This window comes from Thermoascus crustaceus (assembly GCF_041956765.1).
Source record: "Thermoascus crustaceus strain CBS 181.67 unplaced genomic scaffold VTN00scaffold_1, whole genome shotgun sequence".
Lineage (NCBI taxonomy): Eukaryota > Fungi > Ascomycota > Eurotiomycetes > Eurotiales > Thermoascaceae > Thermoascus > Thermoascus crustaceus.
Window position 1 is genome coordinate 1245023 of NW_027192527.1, and position 16897 is coordinate 1261919.

A 16897-nucleotide genomic window follows, 5' to 3' on the forward strand; every position below is an offset into this window, starting at 1 on the left:
TGCACTTGGAGGAATCTCGGCTGTTTCTTCTCGATTTGCTGTTGCTGTTGTTGTCCTCGCGAGCGCCTACAGTTACGGATCTACGAGGAATCTCCACGGCTCCGCTGTACAGGAAGAGTGACGTCCCCAGCAACCGGACCGAACCCGCCTCGACCAGGCATCTTACGATCAATTGACTGACAGGGCGGCACTTCTGGTATCTGCGAAGCGACATTGGCTTATCAGCCAAATCCGGCAACCATCCGCTATGCGGTCCTTTCAGATACCAGCAGCGGCCTTATCGATAATAGCCCTGCTTGCTCTGTCGCGACCCTCTCGCGCGACTCCATTCCCCCTCGAATATGACAGCATCCTTCTCATCAATCGAGGCTGCACAAATCCATGTGGTTACAACGGTTGGCTCTGCTGCGCTGATAGCCAGACTTGCAGCACCAACAGTGATGGGCAGGCGGTTTGCCTGGATGGAGGCGGCGAAGGTGGTCAATGGGAGATGTTCACGACCACCTTTGTGCAGACTGAGACTGATGTCATGACAATAACGTCTACATACAGTAGCCTCGTGTCCAGGCCCACAGGAAACTTGGGTAGCTGCAAGCCCACGCTTGGCGAAACACCTTGCGGAGATGTGTGCTGCAGTGCCTCTCAGATGTGCGAGAACAAGGTGTGCGTTGATGGAGCTTCGTCCGCATACTTTAGTAGCTTCTATGCCCCAACTGCCACACCTCCTCTGCGACCGACGAGTAGTGGCATGGAAACTGTTACCCAGACTGGTGCTCCGACGACAACTATGGGATTCATCGCCCCCGTAGGAACTGACGGAGCAAGCATGATCGGAGTTAAGGCATCAAGCGGCGGCGGCCTTAGTGGCGGGGCGATCGCGGGGATAGTCATCGGAGTCATTGCGGGAGTTGCTCTTCTGCTGTTCCTATGCCTCTGCTTCTGTGCTAAGGGAGCGCTGGATAGTCTGGTGGCATGCTGCTTTGGCCGTCGGAGAAGGAAGGAGACGACGTACGTCGAGGAGCGCTACTCTCATCATGCCCACGGCAGCAGGCCTGCAGCTGAAGAACGGACTTGGTTCGGTACTCGCCCGTCCCGGACCGATGAGAGACCGAAGAAATCAGAATCAGGGCTGGGCATGCTGGCGACTATCGGGCTTGTCCTCGGTGCTCTTGCGCTATGCTTAGGATTGAAGAGGCGCAGAGACCGAGATGATGAGAAGAGCGAGTATACCTATTCGAGCTCGTACTACCCGTACTACTCCGATTACTACACTAGTGCCAGTAAGTAGTCCTTGTTCTTTCACATGGATCCGACTGAGAACCGTCGCTGACGCTAATACAGGCAGTGAAAGCTCCGATCGACGAACGAGACGTACGAATAATACGAGAGCAACCAGAACCACAAGAACGTCGAGATCCTCGAGGAGATCACGGTCCCGCTCCCAGAGATAACGAATGCGGGTGACGAATTGACGGATTTTCATTTCCTATCTTCTTTCCCCTCATGCATCGGACGGAATACTCATTAATCGGACGGGTACTGGCTTGGCCTTTCCTCTAATATCAGGAATTATATGCAATGTTTTATATGAACAGTTCGTTATGTCTGTTCTTTGTAAATATGACGAGAAAAATATTGACGATGGAAATGAGGCATGCATGTATGTACGCGGTGCACTCCAAAAAAAAGAATGACAGTTAATGCACATGAGAATTGAACTATATGGAGGTTTGAAGCACTGTCATGTAATCTGCTACCACGAGTCAGTTCCTGAGCAGGTGTTTCCCGCTCCTCTGGATATGCCTGTCAGTGAGGGGACGGACTCCGTAGATTCGTATTGCGAAACAATGTCCTGCGGTGACATCAGAAAGTATATTGGTGATAATAGTATCATTCTAATAACTTTCAGCTGCGATGTTGAGGGTAAGTATACCAACGCATGCAGGTACTCGTCCGCACTCTGCGGGAAGTCCCCGTTTGTCAAGGCTAAGTACTTAGCCTAACGGACTGCGCTACGTCCGACAAGGCATATCGAGGGTGATAACCTTGCGTCTCCGGGCATATTTGTGCATCTGAGGGGCGCTGTGCCACCGTCGGAAAGGGAGAGCTTGCCGCCGATGCCCATGGGTGGCCGTCAGGTTGAGAGCCGCACAACACATGGGGTTGCTGGAAATGTCCAGAGAGACTGTGTATGCGCTCTGTAATCGTAGAGATCCGACAGATTGCAGTCAATCAAGACTGAGAGCGACTGTACTGACAGTGTGAGGTATGTGAACGTTGAAGTTGCCGCAGGCCAGAGACCTCGCCCGGCGCCGGTGGGCCCGGCACACAGACGGATCGCCGGCGTGCGCGACCCCCCGCCTCTTCTCCATCGATTACACCTCCCGAGACTCTCTTCAGACTTCATCCTTCGACCTCCGCGAGCTTGTTCTGCCTTTTGCACTCCCACTCCTTCACCAACCCTCAAGACTTTTCATGAATTCAGTTGTAAAACTTCTCCTTTGACAGTATCTTATCAGAACAGACTACTTCTTTTCCTGCCGCTAGTTGGTCGCTCAGGTTTCGTCCATCCTGAGTGAGTGACACGATCGACCATCCCGGTGCCCCGACGCTCGCCATGCTCCAGACTCAGACGCAGCACGTCTTTTCCCACCAGCATCAGTATCCCCAGGCCGAGCCCTCCTGGCTGCAGCACCAGCACCAGCAGCAGCACCATGCGGCCCAACACCACCAGCATCAGGCTCAGCACCAGCAACAGCAGCATACCTCTCTCGCCGCTCAACAACATGCCCAGGCTCAGGCTGCTGCCGCCGCGGCGGCCGTAGCTCAGCATCAGCACTACAACCGCCTCGCGATGGGCGGCAATACCGGTGCGAACCCCGCTCAGGCGGCCGCCACCGGCGCCCCTGGGATGGCGGGAGATGGTGCGCTGGCCGCCGTGGCTTCGGGCATGGATGGCGGCATCAGCGAGGAGAACCGCAAGGTCTTCATCTGGGTCGCGGAGCTGTTGGATCCCAACCGGAGGGAGGCAGCGCTCATGGAGCTCAGCAAGAAGAGAGAGCAGGTGCCTGAGCTGGCGCTGGTCATCTGGCACTCTTTCGGTACGTCGATGGCCCCTAGACTGGATGGGATATTGCCATTATCTCCATTTGTGAGGATTTTCGCAAGAGCTGACTCGTTGTCTAGGCGTCATGACCGCGCTGCTCCAGGAAATCATCTCTGTTTACCCCCTGTTGAACCCTTCCCAGTTGACAGCTGCGGCATCGAATCGGGTTTGCAATGCTCTGGCTCTGTTGCAGTGCGTTGCGTCTCACAATGAGACTCGCACTCTTTTCCTCAATGGTATGTGGTCCTTACCATCCTTTCGCTTTGTGATCAGAGAGCTAACTGATTGGTGAAAAAAAGCACATATTCCTCTTTTCCTTTATCCTTTCCTCAACACGACTTCGAAGTCGCGCCCTTTCGAATATCTGCGCCTCACCTCTTTGGGCGTTATTGGCGCTCTTGTCAAGAATGATTCTTCTGATGTGATCAATTTCCTCCTTACTACCGAAATCATCCCTCTCTGCCTCCGCATCATGGAAACTGGTTCCGAGCTGAGCAAGACGGTGGCAATCTTCATCGTGCAGAAAATCCTTCTCGATGACATTGGTCTTGCATACATCTGCGCAACCTATGAGAGATTCTACGCCGTGGGAACGGTCCTGAGCAACATGGTTACGCAGCTCGTCGAGCAGCAGACTGTGAGGCTGCTTAAGCATGTTGTCCGCTGCTTTCTTCGGTAAGTTCAAATCCGACTGCATTCTCCCCCATCGTAGATGTTGAAGCGTGGTTTTATTGGCCTGGATGTGCTGACCATGTTCCAGCCTCAGCGACAACAACAGAGCACGTGAGGCTCTCCGTCAATGCCTCCCTGAGCCACTCCGCGATGCGACTTTCTCTTCGGTCCTGCGTGACGATGCAGCCACGAAGCGTTGCCTCGCCCAGCTGCTGATCAACTTGTCTGATAATGTTGTCGACGGAACGACCGGTGCTACTATGTAAAGAAAGCTTGCTTCATTAAATTTGCTGACCTTACGATACGCATGGGACGGTTCAAGGCGAAATGGGATCATAAGGCGCGAAACGACCCTTAAAAAAAGTAATGCAACAAAAAAAAAGGATGCGGCAAATTTCTTTTCTCAGTTTGATTGATATCGGGAAATTGGGACTTTGGGAATCTTGTGTGTACGATGTATCAAACTTTTTTGCCTTTTCTTCATTCCCTTTTGTGGGGCATTCTGTTTCGAAAATCATGGCACGGGCTGTTGGGTGGCGGCGATATGGATGGTTTGTTTCTTTCTATGCATTTGTCTTCATCCTCTTGTGGTCGCTTTCTTTCGTGTTACCACTTGTCAGATAGACCTTCTTTGAGCGAGAGATACCAGGATCTATGCATCTTTGATTTCTATTCTTTCTGATGTGTTTTACCCCTGAGTTGTCCCTTCTTTCCTGATGCACATATTTTTTTTATTTCCTTTTCCAGCTGCGAGAATGGCTTTTAACCCCACTCCCCTTATTTGATGTACTGGAAGATTCGAGACTGTTGGAATAAAAGACATACGACTATGGGATGCACCAACCTGTTAATGGATGAGGTCAAGAAAGGAAAGAAAGAGAAGAGAAAACACGTGCAAATGTTCTATATTTTATCTATTGTCAGATTCCCTTCTATCCAGAACTCTTTTTCGACGACAAATTCTATCTTCTTTAGCCAGACTTTTCTGCCATAGTATTTATTGAGTGAGAAACAAGTTGCAATCAAAACTACGACTGTCCTGAAAGCAATGGAAGTTGTTGAATGCTGAGTGTCCCGCGTCTTTGATGGTTTATTTTCTGCTTTACTCAGGTTCACATGGATGAAGAAGGACTTCTATCCATCAAAGCAGCTTTGGGGGCCCAAAAGCGCGTTGCCTTAGGTAGCTACAGATTGTACATGACATACAATGAGTTACTTCGGCATGACAGCTTAATTAAGCTTTTTTTTCGAGCCTTAAGTTGCTGATCTGAGCACTTGGCCTGATCTCGAACAAATGGTGGGCGGTGGTGGTGAATGAACAAGGAACTCCATTCGGAGGGGTCATTCGCTCTGGCATCGATTAAAGGCAGACAAAGCGCAGCCACGCAACTTCATGGTAGAACGCCATAAAGAAACCCCCATCCAGGAGCAGAACATGACACTCTAACGACGACTTCCTGTTCCTTGCGATCGCTATCATCATTGCGTCTCGACCGTTGGTTCTGCAGGCGATCCTCGCTAATATAACCCGACGGGGCCTAGCACGGCTCGACGCGACTCTCGACCCGTCTCCGAGCTCTGAGCTCATCCACGCCCGATCGATCCAACTCGCCTCACGAGGAGCGATACACGTCCCCCCGATCTCCTTGCTGCTTGCTCGGCTCCAGTTCTTTGACTTTCCTCTTCGAACTCTTCTCCCGACCTGCAGATACCTCCGTCCTAGAACCTTACACCTTCCTATCCTGTCCTGCACTTTTATTCTTTTTTGCGCAACGTGCAAACAGGACTGACCGCAGAAAAAGTGAGGGACCCCAAGATTCCCCCCTGCGCGGCTGCGGCGCCTCACGGTGTTCCCTCCCGCCGCCATGGTATCGCGAAAGCGTGCCCACTCCGAGATGGAGCCCGCGCCCGAGCAACAGCAACAGCAACACAAGGAGCCGGGCCTGCTCGAGCGCCTGCGGAATTGCTGGGAGTTTGCCAATCTCATGCAGTACATATACACTTTTGGCAAGGTCGTGAAGATCGACGAGGATTTCGATATCGAGGTGTGTTACTACTACTATTTAGCCCTTCCCGCTGCGCCCAGCGTCCTCCCCCAGCTAGATCGGAGTATCTCCCCCCGGAACGTGCTCTTGCATCTTTTTAATACATTCACTCGTGTTCACTCGTGTCTTTTTGCTTCGGTGGCTGATGTGTGTTATCTCAATCGCAGGATCTCGAGACCGAATGCCTCAAGCCCGGTCCGTCCGAGAAGCTGCTCGACATCGGGCTCTGCATGCTCAAGTTCGTCTCGTCGCATCGCGGCCTCACGTACGTATCCCTCGTCGCTGTCACGTCTATATCATCGCGATCGGAGCTAATAGATATCCCGCCTACAGTCGTGAGAATTTCGACGAGTATACTCGCCGCCAATACAATGCGAAAGCACCCCACCTGCGGAATCCATTCGGCTACGATGAGGAGCCAAAGAAGTTCAATGACTTTGACATATTCCTGAAGTTGCGTGTGTTGCATCAGCTGTCCCTCTGGACGTTCTGGAACCCCGATCGGATGAGGGAGAAGATGCCCGAGCAGCGGGAGATTGACCAGACGCAATGGGTGAGTGCTCCCTCGCGATCTTGGAGTCTTAATATACAATGTACGCTAATGGACTCGGATCAGCGCATCGAGGAACTCGGGTACGATCGCCATGACCGTTACTACTACGTCCTGGACGACAACCGACTCTACCGCCGCACCAACCCTCCCGCCCCGGCCGCCCGAGCGGCTAAACCGAAGGCAAACACCAGGAGGGCGCGCGCTGTCGCCAGAGCCGCCAAGAGGAGAAGAATCTCCGAGCCAGCTGAAGAGGATGAGGAGGAAGAGAGGAAGGAAGACGTCACTGAAGAGAATGCGGAAGAAGAAGACACCTTCGGTGGATACAAGTGGGAGTGTATCGCTATCACTCTGGCTGAGTATGAGGCGTTTATCGACACCATCCGAAAGACAAGGGACCCCAACGAGCAGATTTTGAGGGATAGACTCATCGAAGAAGTCCTTCCCGTCATCCAGAAAGCCGAGGAGGCCCGTGAGCGGAAGATACAGAAGCGCGAGAAGGAACTGCTCAACATGCAGCTCCTTGCTGGAGCCAAGCGATCCAGCCGTATTGCCAGCAAGATGGAGAGGGAGCGACAGGAGCGGGAGGCTGCTGAAGCTGCCCGGAAACGCGAGGCGGAGCTGGAGATCGCTCGCAAGGAACAGGAAAAGCGGAGGAAGATGGAGGAAGAGAGGCAGTCCCGAATCATGACACGGGAGCAGCGCATCAGGGACCGGGAACAGAAACGCTTGCTACATGAAGCGGAACTTGCCAGAATCGCAGAGGAACAGAAGAAGGTCGAGAGTGGCGAGAGCAGAGTGTCCGAGAGGCACCTGAAAGCTGAGATGGAGAGACAAAAGAAGAGCTTGGAGGAACTCGCTCAGGAGGATCAATGGATCTTTGACTGCTCCGGCTGCGGTGTTCATGGCCAGAACCTGGTAAGACACTACGATACCATTCTGCGTCGACGACTCTTGCTGACCTTCGAGTAGGATGATGGCTCCCACAGCGTCGCTTGCGAGAGGTGTAACGTCTGGCAACATAGCAAGTGCCTAGGCATTCCACAAGACGTCGCGGAGAAAGAAGATTTCCATTTCGTCTGCGAAGACTGCAAGCGTCGGGAGGCGGAGGCGAAACGTCCGAAGATCCCACCCCTGAAATTCCGTATTGGTGCTTCGTCCTCGCCGCCATCGGATCCGGCTGCAGTCAATGGCGAGAAGCTTAAGAGTGAGGAAAATCAAACGTCCCCTTCAGCGAATAAACTGAAGGACGTCCCTGTCACCCATCCACCTGAGGTTGGCTACGCTGCTCCTGCTGGGCAGTCAGCGGATGCAGTGAACACGCAGGCTGGCTCTATTCCAGGGCAGCCTGCTCTGTCTCAAACGAACGGTGTCCAGGCCGTTCCCAACCCTCCATTGTCGCCTGAGCGTCATCCTCAACCTGCCGTGAATGGCAACTTCAATCCATCGGCTTCGCCTCGAGCTCCCTATTCACCATCACAGACCGTGAATGGTGTGGCCTCATCCCCGACAAAAAATCCCCCAAAATTCATTCCCAACCAGAATTCTTCGCAGTCAGGTCAGGAACAAGCCCATAATCCGTCACCTTCACCCCATAGAAACTTCAATGCTGGTTCGTTCCACTCTCAGAGGCCGTCCTCTTCACATTCGACACATAGCCAGGCTTTCCCATCACCGATTCAAAACCGGCCCTCCATGTCACCAACGCAGGGTAATCGCGATGTTGGCCCTCTTGCAGGCTTCCCATCGTCTGCACTGTCTAATGGCTCAGTTCCAGGGACACCATTTGGCCACAGTCAGACTCCACAGTCTAACATTGCAAACTTCCCCCCATCTTCAGGCCATAGCAGACATCCGTCATTCTCCGCCGCTACCCCAACTGGTGGCCACTCCTTCTCTCATTCTCCGCCTCCCCAGGGCTCACAAGGCATCCTTATGTCCGGGCTGAGCCCGATCAAAAACTCGCCCCGGCCTATGACCTCTGGGAACGTGGGAAGCGCGTCTGTCCTGCCCCCTATCCAGAGGCTCCAACCGAGCCCTAAGCTGATGGGCAGGAGCTCGCCTGACGCGCCCATCCCGCCGCCTGTGAAAAACATGACTCCGGAACAGGAAGAACGGAGGCAGAGGGAGAATGAGATGATGGCTCAGACGCAGGCGTCGAACGGCCAACAAGCGCTCTCATTTCAGCCCGCTTTCCCGCCTCCCTCTTCGATGACCCAGCAGCCGCAGCAATCTCAACCTGTCCAACACGGTCAAGGCTCTAACGCACAGTGAAACGCAATTGTTTAGGTTTGCAATATGGTCTGCCACGACGCTCCAAATCAGCGCTGTCCCTCTAATGTATGATCCATGGAAATGAAAACCTGAAACCCCCTTTTATTAGCATGCTCGGTTCGGTTATTCTCTTTGCAGCCAGACGTCGTTCGAATGCACTGTACAATAGATAGAATTCCTTGCTGAGATACTTTGGCGGTTTGGTTGGCGCATCATCAGCTTGGCTTTACTCTTTTTCTCTACCCGGATCTTTTGGGATTGTCATTGGCCTTGTCTTCATGTTTCATACACCTAAACCTTTCTAACTGTACCTGTCCTCCTATTCTATGGTGCGCCCATCTCTTCTGTAATTCAATTGGCCAGGTCAGGTCAGGTCAGCATGTTCTGGTTCTGGTTCTGGTCGAGGGGGAGGACCTCGGTCAAGACTACCTACTCATATCCTGTTATTTCATCACATCAAAGACTCATGTTTTCGCTCGATACAAGTAGATGATGCATGCTTGCATGGTCATGGCCGCTGATGAAGCTAGTGTTGGAGCTCGGTGTGTGCGGGGGGGGGATGTCGCAGGTTGGTACAGTACATGTGCTATGGGAATTGAATTGGCTAGATTTGATTCGATTCTTGTCTCCGAAACCTAATAGCATAGTTTCATGGAAATGGAATGCGATGGAATGGATTAGACAGATAAAGGCGTTGGCGGTGCTACATTTCTCTTTTCCCCGTTGGGATTGGTATGTTGGATTGTTTCGCCCTTTCATACCTATTTTGTTGCGCCTCCCTTCTTATAAGCTGGATTCCTGTCAGTCTGCTTGCTATACTTGTTAGACAGGATAGACTAAAACGATGTCTTGTCTGAACAAGACGCTTTGCTTCGCTTCTGATGGTGCCTTTGGTTCTAGCCCTCCATTCGATCCTATCCCATCTGTGCATACATTTCAGATGTTCTGTCTGTGTTTGATAGAGACGAAGAGTCCTTTAGATTTTAGAATAATGAATTAATATAATGTCATCTGATACTCCGTCTGGTTCTCTTTTTGCCCTCGATAAATGATACCCCCGGCGTTTTTCCCCTATCATTGTGGGCTTTCAAGATTGTATGGAACGGTACATATATAGTTTGCACCCAACCAAGTCGAGTCATTGATTTGACTTGGTCTTCAAGTTCCAACCAGCCATCATTTTTAAGTTCAAGCCGCCGTCATCACTAATAATGCTTAGCTTTTAAGGCCCCCCGTCCTAGGTCCCGTTGGACACACGCCCCTTAGGGACGGACTACTACATCTGGTAGAAAGGGTAAATGCAACTTAGCGAGCGGGACTGATAGTCCGATATGATTACCCTGGTATTAGACCAATTGCGTTCAGGTCTCCCCCTCGATAATCGGACAAACTCAGAAGTTCGACCGGGGGGTCTGAAGTCACTACCGATTAAATAGGAATAATCTAAGCCAGGTCCTGTTACTGCTAATTCGTGTCCTTCGTGAGTGAGGGGTTTGTGTTTATTTGGGATTGACCGTGCAAATTCTCGTTGTCTCAAGGACAGGTATAAACCCTTTTTGCCGGTCGTTCAGACACAATGAATGGCGCAACTTCAGACGATCAGCGTGTCCTCGTTATTGGCGCGGGTAAGTAAATGATAACAACCGAGCCGTCAACCAAACGGATTTTTTTTTTATTTGTGCTGATTATAGCGGGGGTGCCACAGGTGCAGCCGGACTGCTGATTGCGCAGGTGTTGAAGAAAGTGAGTCGAGTAATGGATTTCATTAATTGCCAAGGAAAAAGAAGGGATGATAATAAATATCTGACTGTGGAAAAGCAAAGCATCCCCTGCGTAGTCTTCGAGCAGGATGCCCGCCCAGACGCCCGCCCGCGAGACTGGAATTACGGGATCTACTGGGCGCAGTCAAGCCTGTCCGAATGTCTTCCGCAGGCATTGATCGATCAGCTTCAGTCCGCCCAGGTGGACTCGCATGTTCCGTCCGAGGATGATTTCGTGTCCGTCTTTAATGGACAGACGGGCGAACGGCTCATCGATGTGCCTGCGCCTCTCAATATCCGTCTGCAGAGGAGGAGGTTTCTCAAGTTGATTGCGACGGGGGTTGAAATACAGGTTGGTATACTACATACTTATACACATACACAGTCGCGTTCTCGCCTTACCTACCTCCCTAACACAACTGATGGGCAAGTACAATCTGGCTGAAACTGTTCAACTGATTGCAGTACGGTAAGCGTCTCGTTGGCGTCGAGTCCAATCCGAAGACAGCAACGGCGACAGCCATCTTTCAGGACGGTAGTCGTGAAACCGGAAGACTACTAATCGGGACGGAGGGAGCCCATTCTCGGGTCCGCGAATATCTGCTGGGGAAAGAGAAGGCCGCATTATGCCCTTTGCCTCTAGTAGCCACTGCGACAATCACGCGCCTACCGGAGGATGTCGTTCGGAGTGTGAGGGGAGGTCTTCATCCCCGGTACAGCATTGCGTTTCATCCAGATGGATACTTCTTGTGGCTCGGGAGTAAGTCCTCTCTGATAGTTCCTAAGATTGACGACTTCCTGACAGGCAATCAGTTCACAGTGACGCCCCAAATCCAGCTGACTGTGAATTCATGCTGGTCATATCATGGATCTCCGAATCTGAAACGGGCCTGTCCTCCTCTGGCGAGAAAATCCTAGAAGATCTGAGACAACGAGCCAGCATTTTCGAAGACCCCTTCCGGAAAGTCCTCCTGTCAATACCCCCTGATACCCGACTATGGCATAATCGGCTCTCACAATGGCCCACGCAGCCGTGGGATAACCGCAACGCCACCGTCACCTTGGCCGGCGATGCGGCTCATCCAATGACCTTCCGTGAGTACTTAGTTTCCCTTTGCTAAATTGAATTGAATTTCCACCCCGATGATGACAAATTGCTAAAGCGTTCGATTGTTGTTTTGCAGACCGCGGCCAAGGTCTCAACAACGCTATCCTCGATGCGGCGTCGTTAAACCGCCAGATCCAGATCGCACTGCAGGAGAACAAAAACAACAACAAATCAGTCGACTACTCTCCTCTAGGTGCCGTGGTGGCGGCGTATGAAAAGGAACTCTGGGAACGGGGGAAAGAGGCTGTAGAGTCGTCCAACCTGAACAGTCTCGCCATTCACGATTGGGAGAAGCTCCAAAAGTCCCCTCTGTTTACGGCTGGTTTGAAGCGGGAAACCGTTGTCAAGGCAGAGACAGCATCATCGTGAGGCATGGTAGGTATACAGCCTATATATATAGTAAGAAACCGATTAGGTACTTAGTAAAATGGGGATGTCATGGCGCCTGGTGAGATTCCAACACTGTATAATAAATATGCGTAAGTAGACATATTCTGGAGTGGCGTGCGCGAAAAAAAGAAGTATCTGAGAACTTGAGAGCCCTTGTGATTAAGGGAGTAACTAAACAGACCCAAAGAGACTTGATTCTTGGTCCTAATGAGACACGGGGAGAGGCTTATATATATTATAGCCTGCAGCAGGAAGTAGTGTAGCGGCTAAAAGAGATAATCCAAATGGCAATTCTGAAAACAAGAAAAAGGTCACTGAGTTGTCGCTCCTAAAATATACATTTCTAACCAGATTATCCGTAGTCCCAACCATGGCTCCCAATTACTATCAGCTAAGGCCCCATAGGATCTAGCTGTACTCGCCTGACACAACCTAGATACAGTAGACTGGCCAGATGATTGATCGTGCTGAGGCAGAGCAGAGGGGAGGGATCGTTCACATTCCAGCATCCAGCCCAAGAAAATAAATAAAAATGTATTTTCTTTCCGATCGAAAGAACAAGGAAAAGACTTTATAAAAAATATAACAGCGTATATTCCATTTTCTGGAATAACCCGGTTTGGATTGGCGCTGCTGGGAATCGAACCCAGGTCGGAACGGAGCTGCAGTTGAGCCACAACGTTACGTGCTACCCCTACACCACAGCACCCAATTTGTTGGGGAGCGTCCTTGGACTATCTCCTATCAATTAGTTCGGGTCATGTCTCCCGAACATTATGCAACACAATCGAGAGGACCGCAAGACTTGATTTGCATTGATATCGTGAATTAAATAGGGCTGAAAGAGACGACGAGGGCGTGGGGGAGCAAGTTTATTTTAACTAGACTAGGCTGACCGTGGGATGGGAATTCGGGATCCCTAGGGGGTATCATCCCATCCCGTGGGATTTTTTCTGGGATTTATCACATGATTTTTACATTCCTAGAGAGGTTTGGCTTTATCCCATGGGAATAAGATGGTATTTTAGATGGGATGGGAAAATCCTGTAACCATCTTACCTTAGATAGAGAAAATCCCATTCCCATCTAACATAAGATGGGAAATTCCCATATCCCGCTTTTTGCAAAAACTTAATCCGGATTTAAACGGGATGGGAAACCCATCCCATTCCCATCGGGATCATCCCGTCCCGGCGGTCGGCCTAAACTAGACACTTGAAGGCAATTCAGACAACCAATTGATCCAACCTTAGAAAAGAGGCAAAAATACAAAGACTCCATGGGATCCTCTCGGGTAGCACATTTCAGGGCAGGTCTTTTCGAGAGATGCTGTTCCGTACAGTAGACATGATTACAAACATCAGCATGAGGAATTACATCACTATTGACGTATTTTAAGTTTCACTAGTCATCACTCAGGAGCTGCATCTGCATGAGTGACATCGGAGTCCTCCCCATCACTCAACTCATCCCTGAACTTCTCCAGGTTCTCGAGAGTGATGAAATCAAGCCCCTCTTGCTTGGTCCGCCGAACAAGTCCCCAACCCAGTGCGTCTTCAAAGAGTGGTTTGGACTGCAGATTTAGAGGTGTCGGGTTGTTCCTATATTGCATTAAGTTAGATGGAATCCATATTGGTGCTTGAACGCGTATGTACAGAAGGAGATCTTTCTTTCAAAGCTGTTCTCTCTTCTTATTCTCAGACTCCTGGTTTACTCTCTTTGCAGCTGTATCATTCAAGTTGAAACTGTCCAGTTCTGACACAATAGTAGATTGTGCAATATTGTTCTGGGTGATTTTCTTGTGATCCCCAGTCCACTGTCAGACCCTATCCACAAGCATTGCCTCAATCCTGTGCAAAATATCCTGGATTTTGCTCAATGTGTAGTTTGGCATACCCTAGGCAGGATAGCCAACCCCATATCTGCCTCTGCGCCTCATTTTTGGGGAGAACAGTTGCATAAAAGTCTTACACAACAGACATGCCTTCTTGCTGCAGCTGAAGTAGTTCAATAAAGGCTGCAACTGCGGTTCCCTTGAGTACCCATCAAAAAGCTGAATCTCTGTGTGGACATGGAGTGGCTTAGCACAGCTCTGTTGAAATTTATGGTTAAACCCCTCAAGCCGTAATGGAGGTGCATCTCCCAACTTCAGTCAGCACCACCAATATTGATGACATATTTTCAATGCAGTTTAATGAAATTCAGCAGATGTACAAGGGTTATTCTAACATTCTGAAATTGTGGAAATTTCAGGGCAATCTGTGAGAGGAGATAGCAATTATAAATTGGTCTTACAAGGAAGAGGAGAGCCTTTCAGAGTCTGCTCCCTTTCTCTTTGCCAAGATAGATCTGGAGAGATTGTTGGAGGCTTTTAGAATAGATATATTTATACACCTGTTGAACAGGGGCCTAGTCTAAGCATCAATGCAAGCTCCAAGATACTTTATTGTCAGATCTTCAAGAGCTGCGAGTTCAGCTTGCTGTCTTTCTTTATTGACTTCTAATTTCTGTTAATCTTCTCATCTTTATGCAGTACAATAATTTCATTCTCTTGTACTTACTGCTCAGCACTCAAGTAGCTATGTATCTTCAAAAACTTTAACATACTCTGTGTTGCGGGGACCAAAATCTCTATTCCTCACAACATCAACCTCCACATAGTCTTCCCTCTCTCTGACAGCTGTTGCTGTGACAGAGTCCCCACCCTTCACAGGGGACAGGAGTTCGGCCAGGCAGTTGAGGAATTTCATCCAAACCTCCTCATCTGAGCCCGCCAATGCAGTAGCTGCAGTGATTTCGATCTCCATGTCTTTCTCTTCGTCATCGTCAAGGCTCAGTTTGGCGTCGCCGCTGTCACCTGACACCAGGCCAGTCTGGCTTCAAAGTTTGTACAGGTACCAAAGAATGTAGTTGGCCTACAAGACGCGAGCAAAACATTCCTTGCCATGCATATGATGGGTCTTCTCTATATCTGCCATCACTGTTTCCCTAGTCAGGGTTGAGTGTCTGCGTTGAGATGGAGCTCGCAGTTGCGCTGCCGTGCGCAGAATGAACGATGTGTTGGCGGGGTGAGCTATTGCAGCCTTCTGTAACGGCGGGCCTAAGACTTCTTAGGCGGAGGCTCGTCAGGTTTATCTTGAGGACAGAAAGCAAGGGAAAGAGATAGATGAGTAGGCCGTTACTAGCAATGTTACTATCTGGATTGCTATTTGAGTTGACCACGGGGTCCTAATCCCCATGGTTAAGGAGCGTCTTATATACATGCTGATTTCTGCCCGGAAATACCTATCCGGTGGATCATGACTATAGATGGATCAAAGGTCAGGTTGGATCAAGAATCCAGATGGATCATCTTTGATCCATTGTCATGTGATAGGATCCCCCCCTCGTCTGTCCTGCTCGTGGTCTCTAGGCTGGCTGTGCCGTAACACCTTCATATCCATGCAAATTTCTCGGTTGGTGTAGCCGCCTAGCCAACCACATACTACTACGACAATCGCCCTTCTCTGTTAGACCAGAAGGAAATCTGGCCTTGATCCTGATTGAGCCTTCGAAATTCTTGTATAGACGTAAGGGTATTAATTAATGGATTAAATTAATATCAGAGGTAACCAAAGTCCAAACCTAGGAGAGAGGTGCGGGGGAAGGGAATGTGTTGAATTATAAGGTAAAATCCTGAGAAACAAACTAGGAGTGTTGCCTTTTTGTTCAACAGAAAGGTTATATCTATTCTGCATCCGTTCCATTCTATCTACTACATTAGAGTAAATATCATATATCGATCGGTATTATATCACGCCGTGTTATATAATATTATGATCTTCAACCGAGATCTACTTCTCCGAGATATCTAGGTGGATAGGTACTTATTTAGATGGCTTACTTAGCTACATAACCTACCTGTTGTATCTTCCCTATTTATCAAGTCATAGTCATCGTCATGTTCTTGTATAGATATCTATGTAGATATTCTTCCAACCTACCTATCTGTTTACTTACTTGCTTACTTGTTCTACAATAGAAAGACAAAGATAATGGAAATAGAGTTGATAATACTAAATCATCACATACCTATGTGGCTTTAGTTCTAGCCTCAGTTTTGCACTATATATACTCTGCATATATTATCTATATAGAATCCCTGTATTATGCAGGATTCGGGATATTTATTTATCTGTCTATTTTATTCTCGTCTAGTCCAGTCTGCAGAGTTGAGTCGAGCTGGGTCAAGCTGAGCTGAGCTGAGGAAATATTAGATGCATCATTCTGCGAAATAGATCACTCTGGATTCTGAATATGTACTCTACCGCAAAGTAGGATCTATCTATATCGCATCGCGCGTAAAGATAGGACACAATGATTTCATATTCGGTCCCTAGTATTAATATATTGAGCGAAATATGCGTCAGGGTTGAGAGATCGTGTCTGTGAACTGTATACGTGCGATTTATTCTAACCTTGACTATTACTTTACAAAGTTTACATAGATAGATCCGTCCATCCACAACACACCGCTGCGACTGTCTACCTACCTACCTACATAGAAAGTGATCTACCTATCTATCCCAGCTTACGTATGCATATACCTCTATAACGCTGCATATGTGGTTCGATTTAAAACTTCAACTTCTGTCTCTCCTTTTCCTCCCTCCCTCTCTCTCTCTCCTTGCCTACATTCTAATCCTGCTCCGTGGTTGGCCATGTCGCAGATAATATCCGAATTATCCGAAATCTTCCGCTCCAGCGTTGCGTCTTCGCAGAAAAAAAAAGAGATATTTATAATATCTTGGGCGGGTTTCAGATAAATCATGTACAGTACATACGTTATATTGCTGCCTGTGGGATTTTTGGGTACTTTTTTTTTAACCTGCTCGTAAGGATTACAAATACAAATGACGTATGCAGACTTGAGCTGTAGAGCATACGGGGTACGATACGAATGGAAGTGCGCATGTACAATACAGTGCGCTTGATGAAGAGAGGCGCTTTTCC

General features: G+C 49.4%; 5 protein-coding genes and 1 non-coding gene across 6 annotated transcripts; 4 read left to right on the forward strand and 2 right to left on the reverse strand.

Moving 5' to 3' along the window:
- Window positions 1–247: 247 nt before the first annotated feature.
- Window positions 248–1451, forward strand: VTN00DRAFT_443 (uncharacterized protein; the record flags this gene model as incomplete). Its single annotated transcript, XM_069430856.1, has 2 exons — window positions 248–1280; window positions 1342–1451. 2 exons carry the CDS (start codon window positions 248–250, stop codon window positions 1449–1451), a joined length of 1143 nt encoding a protein of 380 aa, XP_069291151.1.
- A 1166-nt stretch (window positions 1452–2617) lies between these two features.
- Window positions 2618–4044, forward strand: VTN00DRAFT_444 (uncharacterized protein; the record flags this gene model as incomplete). Its single annotated transcript, XM_069430867.1, has 4 exons — window positions 2618–3101; window positions 3187–3342; window positions 3406–3781; window positions 3867–4044. The coding sequence occupies 4 exons, from the start codon at window positions 2618–2620 to the stop codon at window positions 4042–4044; spliced, it is 1194 nt and encodes a 397-aa protein (XP_069291152.1).
- A 1599-nt stretch (window positions 4045–5643) lies between these two features.
- On the forward strand, window positions 5644–8647 carry VTN00DRAFT_445 (uncharacterized protein; the record flags this gene model as incomplete). Its single annotated transcript, XM_069430878.1, has 5 exons — window positions 5644–5823; window positions 5991–6088; window positions 6157–6376; window positions 6440–7291; window positions 7346–8647. 5 exons carry the CDS (start codon window positions 5644–5646, stop codon window positions 8645–8647), a joined length of 2652 nt encoding a protein of 883 aa, XP_069291153.1.
- A 1576-nt stretch (window positions 8648–10223) lies between these two features.
- VTN00DRAFT_446 (uncharacterized protein) lies at window positions 10224–11884 on the forward strand (the record flags this gene model as incomplete). The annotated part of the gene is made up of 6 exons (XM_069430889.1): window positions 10224–10272; window positions 10353–10390; window positions 10466–10759; window positions 10873–11167; window positions 11221–11502; window positions 11592–11884. 6 exons carry the CDS (start codon window positions 10224–10226, stop codon window positions 11882–11884), a joined length of 1251 nt encoding a protein of 416 aa, XP_069291154.1.
- A 646-nt stretch (window positions 11885–12530) lies between these two features.
- Window positions 12531–12614, reverse strand: VTN00DRAFT_t45. Its single transcript has one exon. It is a non-coding gene; the product is annotated as a tRNA-His (tRNA).
- Window positions 12615–13316: 702 nt separating this feature from the next.
- VTN00DRAFT_447 (uncharacterized protein) lies at window positions 13317–14883 on the reverse strand (the record flags this gene model as incomplete). Its single annotated transcript, XM_069430900.1, has 3 exons — window positions 13317–13506; window positions 14513–14755; window positions 14825–14883. 3 exons carry the CDS (start codon window positions 14881–14883, stop codon window positions 13317–13319), a joined length of 492 nt encoding a protein of 163 aa, XP_069291155.1.
- Window positions 14884–16897: the final 2014 nt, after the last annotated feature.